Source organism: Olea europaea, chromosome 1 (assembly GCF_002742605.1).
Source record: "Olea europaea var. sylvestris chromosome 1, O_europaea_v1, whole genome shotgun sequence".
NCBI classification, from domain to species: domain Eukaryota; kingdom Viridiplantae; phylum Streptophyta; class Magnoliopsida; order Lamiales; family Oleaceae; genus Olea; species Olea europaea.
In genome coordinates, this window is record NC_036237.1 from 6,383,099 (window position 1) to 6,402,388 (window position 19,290).

Below are 19,290 nucleotides of genomic sequence, written 5' to 3' on the forward strand. Positions count from 1 at the left end.
TAAGGCATAGATATCTAACTTTGTGGACTTGTCCACGTCTTTCATATTATGGTTTTCATGCATAACTTAAGCATAAATATTACCATGAAATCCTACCACTTAAGCATAGAAAATATCTTACAATAAAACTTGAAGAAATCTTGGTTGAAAAATGGATTGAGAATGCTAGACTTTTATCCTTTCTTCTTCACGTCAATTCCTTTCCAAAAACAAGTGATATCCTGATTTTTTTTTTCTTGCAAAGTAACTAATTGGCAGTAACATGTCTTATTTAAATGTAAAAGGAGTAAAGGTGACTCTTAAACCATTGCCTACACGTGTGTTGCATGAATGCATTTCATAATCTTAACTTAACACCTCATGCTTAAGTTTAACACCTCAAACTTGCCTTAGCCACCTCCTACTTGCTTATTACTACAAAGATAACATTTATTCTCGGTCAAGTGGGAAAAAATCTTTAGTAACTAGGTGTAAAATTTGATGTTTAATCCCAAACCCCTAATTAACTAATTTGGTAAACTTTTAATAAATCAACCAATGAAAATTTAGCAACCATTAATAATTTTGGCCATATTAAATTTTGAAAAGTTTAATTGCTATCCTAAAAATTAAATGAGCAAATTAAACGTGCATAAAATTTCGGAGTATCACATTTATAGGCTTAAAATAGGCCAAAAATGCACACTCGATACATCCAGGGCACCAAAACTTTGTATTGTGAAATTTGGTGGCCCCTTTTGAGTGAAAATCTGCACTGCACTTCTTTTAGTATTTTTATCATAACTTTCTCCTCTGATATTCGATTGAAGCGATTCAAATTAGGGGATTGTTTGAGCCCCATTTTTCTCAAAAAAATACATTTTGAATAGTGTAATGATAGAGAATGTGTGGTTAAAAATAAGAAAAAATTTTGGGTTTGCATGTAATATTATTTTATTGAAAAATGTGTGGTTGAAATGATATCAAATCACTGTTAAAAAATATATTTTTAAGATAACTTAAAAGGCTACAACTTTATTTGAAATTGCTTTTTTCAATTCGAACGTTTACTAAGTCAAAAATAGGTTTCAATGTTGAGCATGTTGAGAACGATGAGTCATCTGCGAGAGAACAAGTCGTCATCGGAATGGGAAAGAAGATCTCGGACCAAAGGCTAAGACCGTCTTACCATGTATCAATGGCATAAAGAGTGCTTTGCAAAGCTTTATATTTAAATACTCGTATAGATGATGTTCGTGCTTTGATCGAAAATCATTTTTCATTAAATTAAGTAAGCACTATCTGTTTTATGTCAAGCAAGATGTGAAGTAACTCCTGATATAACAGTAAATGCAAGACGTGCAACATACTTGTGTTGTTGAAAATTAATTTGTGTCCATATTTTGATCATATTTCAATCGTTTTTGACCTCTAATTGAATCCAATTGGCTCATAGCATTCTCAAATCTTCATTGTGATATTCGACACAACTTTTAAGTATTTACACGTTAATCCATAATCTTTGGATCTTGTCCTTTTTTGTCGATTTTTCGCTTATTTTTTTCAATTTCACTTCCACTTATTGAGTTCCATCTAATAACACATTATAAAATAAATTAGGTTATAATTTCATTAAAAGAACTATGAAATATCCATATTTTAGAGCTCAAATAAGTGTATAAAATTTACTTATCAGTGACCAATAAAATTGTTAATTTGTGACCTGTAAACATATGAGATTATAACTAAATTTGTAATTGTGACTTTCAATTAGTGCCACGGTGGATTGGGTTAGGTGAGATACATGGTGGGATTAATAGTGTCTGCGATCAATAAATTGGATATTTTGTGACGAACAAATAATGTGATTGATAACTTGTGACCAATAAATAACATGTGACCTAAACATTTGAATCGTAATTTATAAAATTTGTGATTTGTGATTGATAAATATATTGCGTCCTAAAAATTTTTCAAATTTGTAATCGATAAATAAATTGTAATCTATAAATTTTTGGATTTCTGACGCTGAAATAATTTGTGATTTATGAAATTTTTGATTCGTGATTAAAAAATAATTTATAACCAATTAATTCGATAACTTGTGATCAAATAATATAAAATTGTAACATTAATATATTTAATTAATTAAATATATATTTAATTAATAAAATATATTTTTAACTATTTATTCCATAAATAAATTTTAATAATATCTGATTTTTAAAATTTTAAACCTTATTTCTTAGTTTTTAAATGGACAATATTTAATCTCTTAGATATGAAATTTTCTCTTATTTTAAAACTCTTTTTTCATAAACATATTTTCAACTACACATTCTTGTAAGAAAATATTTTGCATGTAAATTTAATTTCTTTTTCCTACTTTTAACAATAGACTATCCAAAAATTCACTATTTTAAACTTATTTTTCAATTTAACAGTAGCCAAACAGGGACTTGAATGTTCTTGAAACTTATCGCTAAATTATCTGGACTGACCGATCCATCAGTCCATTGTTACGCACCTGTCATCAATTTTAGGCTATCATTTCAGAATACACACAGGAGAGAGATCGACGGAGATAAAAATGGAAGCTCTACTCTGCAGAAAACTGGGCGACCCAACTGTACCAATAGACGACTCAGTAAACTCTCCATTAACTCTCTCAAAACCTCACCCGATTCCGCAACTCAACTCACCGACTGCAGTGAGAGTCCGAATCAAAGCCACGAGCTTGAATTTCGCCAATTACCTTCAAATCCTCGGCAAGTACCAAGAAAAATCACCCTTACCCTTCATACCCGGATCCGATTACTCGGGCACCGTCGAGTCGGTGGGATCAAATGTCACCAAGTTCAAAATCGGTGACGCCGTTTGCTCTGTTGCCAGCCTTGGATCATTCGCCCAATTCATTGTTGCTGATGAAACTGAATTGTATGTTTTCTTAATATGTTTTGTATTTCACGCTTACTTATCTGATTAGCTTTCTTGTACTAGCTTGCACAGAAATGGGAAAAACAAGACAGTTGAAAACGTTATTCTTTATCTATAAATAAACTAAGCTGCACACTTTGACCCAGACAAGTGATTAGAGTTTAAATTATTTGTAAATAACTTCTTTGACATAATTATTGAGCTTATTCTTTTCACAGTATTTCCTGTCCTCTATTTTGAAGAAGAACAAAGCAATTTAGTTAATTATAAGTTGAATTCCACAATGTAGTTAATTATAAGTTGAATTCCACAACAACCCTCATTTACGTTAGGTTTGGTTTTTCATTTCCAAAAATTGGTTTGATGAGAGAAGGAATTGATTCTATAATGAGCTTACTTGGATTTTCGTTTAATTTGAATTCTTTCTGTGATTGAAGAATTCGAGTACCGGAAGGATGTGATATGCTTGCTGTTGGTGCACTTCCAGTCGCATATGGAACATCACATGTTGCCCTCCTTCATAGAGCACAATTGCGCGCCGGTCAGGTAGCACAAACCTCCTGTTCTCTTGTCCATGATAATATTGTATGTTGTTTCATTTTATGCTATCTCCGTATGTAAGCACGTGTTTATGTTGAAATTGTATGAAATTATAGGTCTTGCTGGTTCTTGGAGCTGCTGGTGGTGTTGGAGTTTCTGCTGTACAAATCGGAAAGATCAGTGGTGCCATTGTTATTGCTGTTGCTAGGTACCTATTTTACTGGATTTTTGCTAAGTTTGTAGACATTATTAGTCGATGAGTAGAAAACCTTTTGTATGTAGAAGATGAATTTGTTTTACCTCTCAGTGCTTGGAGCAACATAACTTAGATTTGGCTGTCTTTATAATGAAAGGGGAGAGGAAAAGGTGAAATATTTGAAGTCCATGGGTGTTGATCATGTTGTCGACTCAAGCACAGGAAATATCATTGACAGTATCAAGGGATTTCTGCAAGCAAGAAGGCTTAAAGGAGTTGATGTTTTATATGATCCTGTTGGAGGCAAGCTAACAAAAGAAAGCATGAAGTTGTTAAAATGGGGAGCACATATTTTAATTATAGGTTTTGCTAGTGGAGAAATACCTGTTGTCCCAGCAAATATTGCCCTTGTGAAGGTATGCCACTAACTGATTGCATTTATTGTGTCAAGGATTCTTGCTTAGATTTGTTTTTACCTCGGAAAATGAAATTGTCTTACCTTTTTGTCCTTTCCTATGTCGATATATTATACAATCTGCCATGACTTTTATTTTTTTCTTCTTTCCCTGGTGCTTGTTAGATAAAGAATTAAAGTGTAAGATGTCATGCTTTGGAAATGCCATTGTTGTCGGTGATTTGTGTATGAGGATGATAGCTTTTTCTTTTGTTTTGCATTGAGTGTTGAAGCCATAGATAGGTTTACAGCTCCTCGTATCATCTTTTGCATAAGTGAAGCTAGCATATTTAGATACTCGTTTGACATCTGAGGTCCAAAGACTTCAAGTTACTATCATTCAACGAGCTATTCAGTCAGTAATCATCTTGAATAAACTGAGCTAGCACTCAGATCACTGGCTTTAGATAAGTTATTGTCAGTAACTGCAGTTGCAAATTGACCCCTAGGATTGACCTAGTGGTATAGTTTCACTTACAACTCATAAGTATATGCTGATTCAAATATCATCTGAAGTGATTTAGGGTGGGGAAGGAGAGGCTGCTCAAGGAAAAAATTAAATCAATCAATAAAGTCGTCAATAAGAATTGATGTTGAGATTTTGTAATATGAATAATGACTTCTTACGTGTTACTAGAAAGCTTGCTCCCCTAAAATTGAACAGTATTCAAATCTTCCAGCAAAACTCTTATCCAACCTTCTCTATCATCTGTTTAAATTTTAACATCCAAGGAAGTAGAATTTTTCCTTTCACCAGCACCTCTGTTAATTTTTGTCCATCCCAATGATGGATATTTTCAGAAATCTATCCTGGGTTATATTAGAGCGGACGTTTTAAGAGGAAAAGAATATCTCATTCTTTTGACCGTGAACTGTTGAGGTCTCATAAATTATTGATACGATGGAATTTCCCCCTCCAAAGTTCTCTTCTGTTTCTCTCCTTAATGGCAATTTTAATAGAGGCCCCTCCTCCCCACTTATCACTAACGTAATCCGGATGTGTTCGCTGACGAGGGCCAAAGCTCAGCTTTGGTCCACCACCGGGGGGTTCTTCCGTATCTGGAGTCTCCTTCTTCCTTCCGTGTCCGCCCTCGCGGGAACTTCAAAGAAAATCTCCTCTCTTTCGGTTAGGCCCAGCTCATCCTTAAAGAATAGAGCGAGCAGCCCCCCGTAGAATATATCCCCTAGGGACCCAAATTCCCCCGTATGGAGCCACCTTCTTCATGGATCTATATTTCATCATTTTGTGCCTATGTTTATCTGCTTTATGGATTGGCCCGAATTTGTACAAGCATGTGTTATCTTCTTTTGGCCTGCACTGTACGTTCAATCTAAGTGCTCATTAATTTTGCAGAACTGGACAATTCATGGTCTCTACTGGGGAAGCTATAAAATACATCAACCAGCTGTACTTGAAGATTCTTTGAAGGAGCTCCTAGCCTGGTTGGCGAGGGGTTTAATTACCATAAACATTTCTCATACTTTCAGCCTCTCAGAGGTAAGAAACAACCTTATCATCTTTTGCTTGAGTAAAGTTCTTTGCCTATCTAAAACGAATTCGGATTTTCTAACTGCGTTGCTCCTGTCATTTTTTAAGATAAAAAAATCTATTTTGATTAAGATAAAGAAACATAAAACCGGGCAATACATGTTCTGAAAATCCTAAATTTACCTCATTGGATACTGACTCGATACCTCTTACGATTTTCTCTCTAATGAAATTTTGGAAAAGCATGCTGATATTTCGTTATTTCCGTTGAATATTGAAGTAGTCCTGTGATAAATGAGTTGAGAATGTTAGTGCTGGACTCTTTATTGGATGACAAAAGCAATTCTGATACTGAGTACTGATAAGACATTTGCGAATTTAGCTAGGAAAATAGTTTCTTGAAAATCATTCCAGTTACAACTTCGAAAAGAGAAAAGAAACCATCAGGTTAAACAAATAATGGATGCTATTTGCAGTTCAAGGCGCTACTCGATTCCTGATTTGAGCTCTCTCAACCGTTCATCCTGATTGCTTGGATTAGTTAATGTTAAAAATCGATCGCCTGCTGATATCTACTGTTTGTGGTTGCAGGCAAATCTTGCTTTTGCTGCCTTGAAGGATAGAAAAGCAATCGGAAAGGTGATGATTGCTTTCGATGACCACAAAGCTGAAAGATCTAAGCTTTGATTGCCATTCAAGGAACAGAGAAACTTTTCCCAAATATTCAATAATTCTACAGAGAAACTTTTCCCAGATATTCAATAATATCACAGAGAAACTTTTCCCAAATATTCAACAATTCTATGTATCCAAAGGTGCCGTTTGTTAATGATACAAATTTTCTTGTTCCAATTTTAATAGCTGGAAGATTTCTGTTCTATGAGATTGGGAAAATTTGACGCACAGTTCGTCCCTTTCTTTTTCCAGTTGTTAAAATGTACATCAACTCGATACTAAGGATGGGTATTCAAATCGGGATTTTTAAATACTTTTATCGATTAAAAATGTTTAAGAATACTTAAATAAGACTGTGTAAAGATTTTGGGGGTTAATATAGACTTTTTAAAAGTCACTTTGGTATTCAAAATATCAATGAATTTACAAAATCCTTTACATACTAATTTTTAAATAGAGAGCACAAGTACAAAAATTCATAAGAAGTCTCTTATTCACTCCTAAGATTTTGAAAGGTTTTACAAAAAATATCTTTCCATTTGTTTTTTTTTTCCTTTCATTTTATGAATCTTAGAGAGATATATGAATAATATTAAATATTTTTCTCTCTTTTAATCGTGCGTTATAAGGACTCTTGACGATTTTCATTCAAAAATCTGTTAGTTGATAAAAGAAATAAAAAATCAGCATTTGACCATATTTGGTCAATTTTGAAAAGGAGTTATGATTTTTTAACATTTAATTAATTAAAAAAAGAAACGTTGCATTAGAGGTTCCAACCTTTTTAAAAATGTGCATCTTGATCTCAAATCTTCAATAAATGTGCACCAAAAGGACCTATAACTCTTTTCATCCAAAAATTTGTTCAATCGAACGAAAATATTCATCTTCCTCAATCCAGCCAACCGCAAAAGGTATTTCGCTTATAAGGATTAGACTTCAAGAGAATCCTTACTAGAAACAGAAACTTGCATAACAAAATCGTTATGGAAATCGACCAATAACCATGCATGAAATTTGGGGACAGTGAGAAAATCTACTACGATTCTTGAGCATGATTTGAGGAACGGGGAATTTGGGATTGGAAACGTAGTGTCGGTGTGATTTCCACTTTATTTTATAGAGAAGAAAATGGTCCATACATTCTGAATAACGAAAACACGACTTCCCTGAAACGAACACTGCTAAGCAATTTCACCATCAATAGCTGTAGCCATCAATTAAATTTTATTTACAGTCAATTTCAGTGAGAACAGAAATAAGCAAAACTGCACATGCACCCGACAAATACTGAGTTAAACTTGACTACCATTGCAGCAATTTATCATAGTACACAAAAAATGGGACCACCAAATTCTAATTCTATAACATTAAATCAAAATAAGAGGTCGTAACGCGTTGACAGTATCCCTTTTTTACTCGCCATGTTTCCATGTAGCGACATGGGGTCGGAGAAAGGAAGAAGAGAGATCGAGTTACCTTTGCTTATGGCATATCAAGACTCCAATGAGGCGAACTTAATGAAATTCAACACTCGGTATCAAAATTTGTCAAGTCCAGTCGATAAATTTCTCGAGCTGATCTTGATCCTCCCTGGTCTGCAGCCCTACGCAACACAGAAGATTAGCTTAAATATTTTACACATATAAACTTTTAATGTCACTATCTATGACAACTTTATTATAAGAAAAATATTGCTTAAATAATTTTCACATATAAAACTTTTCATGTCACTTTCTATGACAACTTTAGTATACGAAAAATAGGAAGGAAACTGATATTGGACCACATTTTACTTATAAAATACACAATGAAATCAGTAAGCATTTCAGAAACACAGTGCAGAAATGAGGACCACCCTACAAACCCAATCTGCAGAAGCTAATCATTTGAAAATAAACTAATTAATTTCCCGAATAGGAGGCTCTTCATCCATACTACATGCATAAAGAAATAAGAACAAACAGAAACAACTATGACATCGTAAAGCATATAAAATCATACCTGTAGCTTCCACATATCACTTGAAAGTACGCGATTTCCAGGTCCAAATGGCAATCTTGCATGTTCAATTTAATAAAAATGAGAGAGCAAGAAACAGATGGTGTTTTATGATACATTAATAGACAAAACAGTGAAAGAAGTGCTGAAAATTGTACAGTACCAGGTATTTGAATTATCATAATCATCAGATTATTACCAAAACTGTAAACTGTGTAGGGATACATATGATATACTTGGAACCACATATTAAACTTTCTGATAGAATCTTTAAAACATTTAGCTCGAGCAGCAGTTCACAGTTTTACGCACTCGAATAAGCTATAATTTTGAAGTAAAATCAACAGAAACACTCCCAAGTAAAACTCTGTTTCTATAAGTAATACTGAAAAGGTGGCAAAACTACGCGTCAAAGGAATAATTTATAAAAGAATCCAAGAAACAACTCAAAAAATGTAAAACGTCGAGTATAAACTCAAATGAGGAGCTTCCAACTGATTTTGATTTAGAAAACTATTGAAGAAAAAAAACCGCAACAAAATTTCAAGCTATTTCTTCATAAGCAAACATTCAACAAACAAGGGGAGTTCACCTCTTACAGTATGACCATGATGTCGAGCTTTCGTATGATCAACAGCAACAAGAATGATTTTGAGCACGTCTAATCAATAGACTATGATTTATGGAAATATGGAAAAGGAAACATGTTAGACTTTTCTCTCTAATAACCATAGAAGTTTAGTTCGGTTTATCCATAGGAAATTAACAACTACTTGAACCAGAAGGTCACGAAGAGATACTAGAGATGAGATCTTAGGTTATTTACCGAGATTTAGCAACATTTTCTTAAAAACGTTAAAGTGAGAACGAACACAGAAGAAAAACAGCCAGCTGTATGTCATCAAAATTCACCGTTCAACATTCAATAAAAGCATGTATGGTATAAAAGATTAGATGGTATAAATATACAATGGACAAGATTTTATTTTCTTTTTTTACATATATTGTTCACTACTGTACAATCAATCTTGCCAAACGAGCCATAAGTGAATAATAAAGGCATCTTGCCAGAAGGGGATCATCTTTTGGATACAAGACTCAGCCCAAAGGAAAACAAAATGAAGGCAACAGCAAGAGGAGCTCCCTTCAGTCCAAGCACAGAGAAAGAGGGACATGAAACTATCTCCCGCATCATTCATTCAATCACAGTAGCATAAAACATCCTGTAATCTACTTAGTGGCTAAACGAATGAGTCGGCAGCTAGTTCAACCCCCAGTATCGTCCATGAATGGGCTGACAGAAGCTCCTTTGAACCATTTCTCAGTGCAGAAACATTTCAAAATATTGATCATGTTATCCAAAGGATCAAGAAGACTTACAAGAGAGTGATAGAGGAAAACAATTGAAATTTCAATCCTTCAACTTAAAAGTCTATCAACTACATATGGACAACCAAAATCACGACATATTTTATGCTAATAACCTGACAAATTAAGAAACCCCAATATTCACAAAACTATCTGGATTTTGATTATTTTCAGACAATAACTTCCACTGGAATTTATTAAGTAAACCAAAAGAGTATATAAATTATTCGTAAGGGAAAGCAGACCTTAGGTTCCATTGCCTATATTTTATCAATAAAAGGATATATGTAAATGAAATTGAAAATTGATATCAATTCTTAAAGATTAAAATGAAAAAAAATAAAATAAAATATTCTTGAACTGATGCAACAAACCCTAAAATCAAGGGATGATGTTACTGAGAAGGAAAATCAAAACCCATAATCCAGATATCCACAATTATGTTAATCTATATCAAAAATTAAATTATCAAATGAAGTTATAGTAAAGCAAATTAAAATATATAAATATGATAGGCAAATGAAAGAAATTATTTAACTGCTCATACTTGTGATGGAGAAGCACAGAAAAGATGAAACCCTAAATCGCCAATGACGTGGGTTTCATTGTAGTTCTTTGAACAAGAAATGATAGAGAAAACACGGATAAGATAGCGACGGCTAAAATAAAATTAATCTAATTATTTTAATAATAATAGTACTGAGAGATAAATTTGTAGGGTCAGGCATGAAATAAGGAAGACCAAGAAATAGTAATAACCTGAGGAAGATGGTAAGTCACTTTCTTCATGAGAAACGACGATGGGAAAGCGACTTCAAGATCTCTTCAAAATCCTATATACACAAATATATACACACCGGGAAAGATTGAGTTGTTCTGTTTACATTATCTACAACTAAAAGGTTTGAAAAGGGCAAAAACAAGAAAATATTCATTATTCTGATACGCAGCGTGTGGAAGAAAGAGAGAGACCATGAAATGAACGCATCGGCAGGAGATTGCGAGAGCACGCAGATGGGTGTTTTAAGGGGGTGGAACGGCATACCCCACTGACGCTGCACTATTTGTGGGCAGAGCAGTGGCACCTCTACTGTGGCAATTGTTGGAATTTCTCTCTAAAAGGCTTATTCATTTTCAGACAACTAATTAAATCAAACACGTGCATTAGTGGCCAAAATTTTTAAGGATTATACTGTGTACATCTTCGATGTATACAATCTTTTACACTCAATGTGTGAGGGGTGTAATGCTGTGTACACAAAAAATATACACACAGCATAATTCAATTTTTAAATAGACATCGTTTTTTCTAGTGAAAATAGAGGGGGAGGAAGTGCCCCTTTTTTAAGGATTGGGCTATTATGACAGGAGCCGGCACCCCGACAACAAATAGGCGCCCTGTCATAGGGGTCACGGCCCTTGTTTGTTTAGAATTATCCTTTTCTCTATTATGGAAACAACAGAGTTTGTACCATTGGTGTTAGCCCCTATTTGGTATTGACTAGGCTTTTATTATTTTATGTCTAAGAGTTTTCTTTGAATAAATAATATCACTAAAATAGATTGATTTTTTAGAGTTTATTTTCTTTTAAAAATCGAATTAGGGAGTATTGTTTCATTATAAGAGTACTAGTTTGGTAATTTTATCTTTTTTAATCATACTTAATTGCGAGATCTTCTCCAATTCTTGATCTTCAATTGGTAAAAACTCAAGTGTAGACCTACTATGCAAGAACTACATTTGTTCAAAAATTTTATGATAAAAAACTGAAAAAAAAATATAAAGGAAAAACTAATTAAACTGATAACAAGTCTGGTAGGCCCCATCGGACCACCTTGAATCCAACAATCATGTTCTCATAATATGATAACTCTCGAAGGGGTCTGGTCTCTATTAAAATTATAATTCATTTTTCTTTCTCTTCTAATCAATCACACATTTTTCAACAAAATAATATTACACGTAATTCCAAAATTTTTCTTCTTTTTAATTATGCATTCTTTTAAAAAAAACTATTTCAAAAATTAAAATTTCAAATAATTGGGGGGGGGGGGAACCAGTACTTAAACTTATCAAAAACTTGTTTGAGCTTTTTACCCCCTATTCTTCTCGCTTTATAATTCAGCCCATGTTTGAGCACCCTTTTTTAAAAATTTATTTACAACCACAGATTATCTCAATAAAAATAATTTTATACTTAAACCCAAAATCTTTTTTTCCCATTTTTTAACCACACTTCTTAAAAAAAAAATCATTATTAATCATTATACAAAATTTATTTTTACAAGAAAGTTGGGCCGGGGGGTGGGGGGGGAGGTGCTCAAACAAACCCCAATACTGAATCTTGAAGTTTCACATTAAAAAAAATAATAAAAAAATCAACTTTATTAAGAGGAATAATTTAAAAGAACATCAAAGCATCATTTTAGCGATATAAAAAATAACATCTTGTGAAAAATAAATATATTTGTCTAAAATTTCACTATAATACTCGAATTGAAACTATCTAAAAATAAACGTCATAATACTAATATTAATATATATGTTTATAATACTAATATTAATATATATGTTTTACTACAAGCTTAAACTAATAAATAAATACAGGTCCAACTATAAAATGTAAACTTGCAGATTCATTATTAAGATAGGAAAAATAAAATCATAAATATATATATTATTCTCTTAAAGAGCCAATAAAAGTCGACTAGCAAATAAAATTGTTTTGATATAAGTTGATTGAATAAATAATATATTTTGTCTAAAATAATTAATTAATTAAATTTTTTTTTGAAATGTATGAATAGTTTTGTTTGATTTCATGCGATTTTAACTATCGATACTTAAATCAAACAGTTTTCAAACGATTTGATTTGTTTTTAAATTGTTAAAACCAAATCACATAGACCTAAATCAACTATTTAAAATCGTTCTTAGAGTAATTTTTTAAATTAAAGAGTATTTTCAAGAAACTCTCTAAGAACATGTTTAGGAAGTGTTATAAGAGTATCTCCAAAAGACTTTTTAAATACAAAATGCTATTTAAAGAGTCAATGCTTAAAATAAGCTCCAAAAAACTCTTTGATTTAATTTTTTAAAGTAGAGAGTGGACCCACTCTCTATTCTTAATGTATAATGATTGTATTTAATACATTACAAATTTCAATACTCTACAATCTTAAATTTTCAAATTACATTTGAATTGATTGGTCACTAATATATAAAAAATTATATTTAAATAAAATGTGGAGAAATTATTAAATATTCATTGGAAAAAACAAAATAAAGAATCAAAATAAAGAACTTGTTGAAGTGTATCAAAAAAATTACTCTCTAAATTTAAATATGTTCTCTATTATGCATAAGAGGTTCTTTATAAATAGAGAGTTTTTTTGAGATGCTCTAAGTAGCTTAAATTATGGATAAATAAAAATAAGTGGGGAGATAAATATATAACACTTGTGAATTCCTCAAAATTTAAAAATAAAAGGAGGCATAATTGATTATAAATAGTTTATAGACTTGAGACCATAAATGAGCTAAATGTAAGATGTCCTATGTTTTTTCGGATCTTAAATTATGTTTCGAGAGACTACTCTAACTAAGTGAAGATATGAACGAGACTTCATCATTTTCTTTATTTCACTCATTTGATGAAACGACAAGAAGTCAAGTAGCCCCTTTTAATTTAACTTTTTAAACTCTTATATTTGAAAAGTCAAACTCACTCGATATATGTATTATATAATTATTGTATTTAATAAGATGCACGTTTCAATCTGTGCCCCTTTTTGACAACTATTAAACTCTTTTTCTTTACACATTTATTTTCAATTACACCTTTACACAAGAAAATATTGTGCACGTAAATTCAAAAAATTTTCTATTTTTTAAATCACATATTTTCCTTAAAAATCATTATTCAATACATTATTTTTCCCAAATAACGATAGTCAAACAATAGGCTGTAATTAGCTACTGAAGTTTTAAAATATATCTATAGTACTTAAAAAATAAAGAAAAATAATAATAAGTAATTGTTTGAAGTAAAATAAAATCAAATAAAAATGTTTGTTGGAATAAGTAAAAAAAAAAATTCTTTAAATTTAAATATGATCTCTATTATATAAAAGACGCTTTTTAGGAGAAACTCTTATTCAATATTAAATAGCTTAGCTTGGTTTTAGGAGAATGCCGAGTCCCGACCATCCATTTCTTGTACAATTTCAGAGATAATTTAATGAATGGTCACTGAACTTTATTATAGATTACTACTTGCTCATCTATCTTTAAAAAGTTGCACGTTGTTCACTCAACTTTGTTATAGGTTATTATTTATCAATCGAAATTTAAAATGTTACTCATTGCTCACCTAAATTTGAATAAAGTTACTCGTTGCTCACTAAACTTTTTACAACATTTAACACTCATAAAAGTGATATGAATGATTGATGGGTAACTTCGTACAAATTTAGGTGAGTAATAAGTAACATTTTAAATTTAGGTGAGCAAGTAGTTACCTATAGTAAAATTCAGTGAGCAAAGAGTAACATTTTATAATTCTAGTTACCTATAGTAAAGTTTAGTGAGCAAAGAGTAACATTTTATAATTCGATGAGCAAATAGTAATCTATAGTGAAGTTCAGTGACCATTGATTATATTGCGCTTGTTTGATGCTCATTTTTTTCCCTTTTTTTCTTCTTTATCTCATTCTTTTACAGTGTATTTGCAGAGAAAACCTGCCACCCATTTAAAACCTTGTCAGACATGTTAAAAGTATTCAGACTGTCGTTGCAATTGTTGGACAAAACTGCCCTCAGCTGGTCCTAGACATTTGCTTCATTGCCCTCCAAATTATTAACCCGGTTGTACATCTCTCTCATCATCACTTGCGACTTTCCCATTTGGCTCTCCCTCCGGTAGATTATTTTTCACAATCGACCATTTCGATTCGTAGTTTCCCGTCATATTTCTACAATCCATTTCTGATATCGCCTCCCTCCACCTCCTCTCCACCAAGCTTGGCGTTGACCTCAATCTTTGTCCGAGCGTCAATTATTCTCCGGCCACCGCAGCAATGAGGTGAACACCTTGGAAATGGCGAACGACGGATTTCATGGGTACTATTATCCCGATCACATGGTAAGCAATTTCATCCCTCATTTTCCTTCGTTCACATAATTGTTCGGTCCGATTTCCTCTGCCCGTGTGTCGAAGTGTGCCCTCTTCCAACATTTTGTTCAAATTGACCATGAATTTGCTTCCGGCCTTTGAAGTTATTTCTGAATTTTTAATTTTTGTAATGCCCGTTTCCAACAGTAGTTTGCTTGTTTATCTAGAATTTGTGTTAGGGTTGCATAATTAATTCTAGCCATATTATTGATCAAATTGTTCAGTATATTTTCATGTTTTTTGTTCTGAGGTTAGAGAATTTGTTGTTTGGTGTGCATTATCATGGTAAAAAAAATGGCAATAAGCTGCCACCACTTCGGTTTCAGATACAAAGAGCACATATGTTCCTGTCTGAGACGTTGTTGCCATTTTTTTGTTTACAGCACTATAATGTGGGCTCGCCAGACCAGTTTGACTATCCATCACAGAACCCGCAGGAGCCTTAGCCAGTGGTCCGTAAGACTGCAAGATGGGACCCGACGGAGCATAGAATCTTCATTGACGTCTGCGAAATTGTCATTGCCGAAGGGCATTGACGCGACAAATGCTTTTCATCTACTGGCTGGCTACGTATCTATGAGTTGTTCAATAGCACAACGGGAAAGGACTGGACCGTATCTCAACTTAAGAATTATTGGGGTAAACTGTGAATGGACCACAAGCTTCTCTTCGAGCTACTAAAATCTACTGGCATTCAATACCAGTCGAAAATCGGTACAATCAATGGCCCCGAGCACTGGTGGGAAGCAAAAATAAAGGTACACAATAACACTCCCCCTCATTGTTCTTCAGCTTAGTGACTTTTAGAAGCAGAAGAAGTGAATGTGTTAGAGTAATGTAGTGGAGCAATGAAATACAAGTTCGATGTATAACACCGGGTTGTATAATGACAATTTCAAAGTTTGGCATTTATGTTGGCTACAGTATGCGTATTTCGAGTTTCGGGCATATATGTTTGCTATGAAATACTTATTTTGAGTTTCTGTGAATTCACTTGCATATTTGTACGAATGTGATTTTCACTTAATGCTCTTCCAGCGTTAGGAACGAGAACCTTGATTAAAATCTGGATTTGAATTTGGTGTACAATAGACATATAAATGAACTTATGTGTGATGTAAGAATTAGAACGTTTATGATCAACTCGATGAACATGAGCTTCGATCTTGAAGATGTTAGCTTCACCTCTCTGTACTGTGATGAAAAATGAGTTATATGATGCCTTCAACTTCATTTTCTTTGTGATACAAAATGTCTTGGACTTGGTCTGTCAATTTCGTCATAACGCAAACTTTGTGATATCGTCATTTGATTTATGTTACTGTTGCAACACATACGTTTTTCTAGTACTATCGTTTATGTGGAATATTACCAACTACGTATTGTCAATTTCGTCATAAAGCAAACTTTGTGATACCGTCATTCGGTTAACGTTATTCTTGCAACACATACATTCTTCTAGTACTGTCCTTGTTGTGGATTGTTACCAACTACGTACATTTCTCTTTTACTGTCACATGACGTCCCTTTTTTCGTGTTACATGTGCCTTTAGGAGAATCGAAAATACGCCAAGTACAAGAACATGAACTGCAGTGAGATCTATGACACGTATGGGAAATTGTTCGATGAAGAGGGAGATTCTACCAAATACGCACTGTCCCCATCAAAGTTGTCACAGCAGGGATTCGATTTGGGCACAGATAGCGATAAGGACGATAGGGGTGACAAATTGCTCATCAATGCAGAAGGTACAGATTCCAGAGACAGTCTGGTCGCCTATAGAGCAAACTCGTCCATGAACATATTCGAGAATCGCAACAGAGATAAAAGGAAAAATAGACACGGGAAGGACAAAGGAAAGAGGAAAAAATACGGTGCGAGAGAGGTTTCAGCATCTCTTGAGCAGAAGGTGAGCGTTGGAACGGATCTTGCCTCCATTGCAAGATCGCATTAGAAGGACGACATGTCTATCGACGACTGTGTTAGCAAACTACTATCGTCAGGACACGTGGAGGAGGGGTCGCCGCTCCATATGTTTGCTTTGTGGTTCCTACATGTCAAGGATAATCGAAATTCATACTGTGCTGCCAACCTTTCCTGCGATTTGAATTTATTAAGTACTGCTTTGAGCGCGACAATCAGTCCTTCCCACGTAAGGGGTGATCGAAAGTGGACGTATTTATGCACTGTGATTTGTATTTCTTCTGCTTATTACTATTTTTCGTTCTCGTGTGGTGGACATTTTTAATTTTCATGTACTTTTTTTGTAGACAGACGGTCATTTTGGATTTCAATTGAACTGTTATTGTTATCTTCCTTTATCTACTACGAATCTAAATTGCACAACAACTCATGCATACTTGAGAATTGTGTGCTTTTGCAGGGAATTTTGAAGGGAATATATTCCCTGCAAAGCATTATAAAGTTGGTGTGAAGTTGAAATGATGGGGAGAACATTGTCCAAGGGTTCATGAGTAGTAAATTTTTCTATAAATTAGTTAGGAGTCTCATTCAACTACTCAAACGTAGAGATGTTGATAGGATGCCAACTCTAGTATAAGAAACCCAAACAATAGTTAGCATTTCTTACGAATTTTTTTCGGGCTGCCTTCCCGTTCGAAGTCACAACCTTCATACATTTTTATCACCACTCATAAAATTATTTTTCATAGCGGTCCACTCAGCACGTACGTACGCATTGGAAGCAACAGATGGTGACATCGAGCATATGTCTGATTGAGATATGAGTTCTAATGAAGATGTGTTGCAGCAGTTAGAGGAGGACATAATCACATGGCTGGAGTATTGTGAAATTGCTGAGTGCATTGTGCGATATTACTTGGCACCAAATATCGCTTGTAGGTATTTGTTTTCGACAACGCTATGTGGTCACATTTTCGTGTTACAAAACATGCACGTTTATCCGCAAAAGTGTTTTTAGGAGTTCAGGATGTATCCTTCGATGTTTATGCACTTCACGTATATTCTGCGCGATGAATACAGATTGTCGAGTAGCGTAAACATCGATGTGTACGAGCAGGTCGGCATGTTTTTGTGTATACTGCCACATGGGAAAGGATATCGGCAGGTGCAAACTCTATTCGGGCATTCGTTGCAGACCATATGTCATTATTTTAAAAAAGTCCTTCGGGCATGCCTTGCGTTCGGCGTGAACATGGTAAAACCAGATCCGAGGTACAACGAAAGCGCAGGTCACCATCATTCGGATTCGGAGCGCTGTCCACTATTTTAGGATTGTATATGTGCAATCGACGGTACACATGTTAGAGCTGTACTGCCGAGACATCAACGAGACAATTTTATTGGTAGAAAAGGGATTCCAACACAAAATGTGTTGGCCGCATGCGATTTCAATATTTGTTTCACGTTCGTATTACCGGACCGCACAGGGAACACGCATGATAGTCAAATCTTGTCCCGAGCTGTGCATAGTCCGGATGTCAATTTTTCGATTCCGGCGAATGGAAAATATTACCTTGTGAACTTAGGGTTCGCACACAGGCTGGGGTATATGACTTCCTATAAGGGTTTTGACATTCGATACCATTTTTAATAATTTCGCGATGTGGGAGATGGGACGACGGCACCATTTTCGAAATGCACGTGAACGATTTAATTTTCACCACTCCTTCTGTCGAAACGTGATCGAATGGGCGTTTGGTGTTTGGAAACAGAGATGGAAGATTCTTGATCGGATGCCTGGGTACAGTATGCGTACTCAAACAGCTATGGTTGTGGCCACGATGGAAATACACAATTTTCTTCGTAGGAATGGGCGTATGGACGAGGGGTGTTGTAGAGCAGAAGAAGTGGAGGATGAAGAAGTTAAAATAGAGCTACCAGACGAAGAAGATGAAATCGCCGTTGAGCGAGATGCAATAGCCGAGGACAATGTGTCGTGGCACGCACTACGCGATTATATGGCACAGGCACTACGTTAGTAGTTTAGCATGCATTCAGCTGATATTTATGTATGTCGTATGTATTTGTATTACATTTAATCTTGTCGTCGTCGCTTGACACGTCACATTACTTCCTCGTGTCGGAGCATTTCACTTATGGTTCAATCCCTATTACGTTGTTTGATGAAATCGAAATTGGTGTGTGTCATGGACGGTAAAATACTACTTCGGTTTAAACTTTGCAAAATAGTTGTTTACCGTCTCCATATAGCAAAGTAGATTGCAAAAAAAAGGTGTGTTCTCTTTCACGTTTTCGGCTCATTTTCTGTTTTCGATTTTCCGTAATGATGGAAATGTGTTCTCTTTCACGATTCCGAAAATGAAGTTTTTAAAACAAACTTACAAAACCCTCTTTGTTAGGTTTCTTTGTTGACACTAGCTCCCATTTAGTTTTGTTAAAAGTTATACTTTCATGAAATATGTATTTGAGAAACTGATAAAAATTATGAATCCGATAAAATATGTGATTAAAATTAATTGTTGTGTTCGACCA

At 34.1% G+C, this 19,290-nt stretch overlaps 1 protein-coding gene and 1 long non-coding RNA gene across 5 annotated transcripts; one reads left to right on the top strand and one right to left on the bottom strand.

Moving 5' to 3' along the window:
* The first annotated feature begins 2,478 nt into the window (after positions 1–2,478).
* Positions 2,479–6,498, top strand: LOC111388088 (quinone oxidoreductase-like protein 2 homolog). The gene is made up of 6 exons (XM_023012782.1): positions 2,479–2,916; positions 3,354–3,462; positions 3,573–3,664; positions 3,810–4,068; positions 5,461–5,604; positions 6,187–6,498. Exons 1-6 carry the CDS (start codon positions 2,570–2,572, stop codon positions 6,280–6,282), a joined length of 1,047 nt encoding a protein of 348 aa, XP_022868550.1. The 5' UTR covers positions 2,479–2,569; the 3' UTR covers positions 6,283–6,498.
* Positions 6,499–7,365: 867 nt separating this feature from the next.
* Positions 7,366–10,790, bottom strand: LOC111388164. 4 transcript variants are annotated; one of them, XR_002701524.1, is made up of 4 exons: positions 10,612–10,790; positions 10,399–10,472; positions 8,275–8,944; positions 7,366–7,876 (listed from the first exon to the last, which is right to left on the bottom strand). It is a non-coding gene; the product is annotated as an uncharacterized LOC111388164 (long non-coding RNA). The 4 variants fall into 4 exon arrangements; XR_002701534.1 differs by lacking the exons at positions 10,399–10,472; positions 10,612–10,790 and adding an exon at positions 10,187–10,386; XR_002701539.1 differs by lacking the exons at positions 10,399–10,472; positions 10,612–10,790 and having other exon boundaries at positions 8,275–8,329; positions 8,864–10,155.
* Positions 10,791–19,290: the final 8,500 nt, after the last annotated feature.

Coding starts and splice junctions, on each gene's coding strand:
- LOC111388088 (XM_023012782.1), top strand. CDS start 2,570: ATGGAAGCTCTACTCTGCAGAAAACTGGGCGACCCAACTGTACCAATA. Junction 2,917..3,353: donor GTTGCTGATGAAACTGAATT/GTATGTTTTCTT, acceptor CTGTGATTGAAG/AATTCGAGTACCGGAAGGAT. Junction 5,605..6,186: donor ATACTTTCAGCCTCTCAGAG/GTAAGAAACAAC, acceptor TTGTGGTTGCAG/GCAAATCTTGCTTTTGCTGC.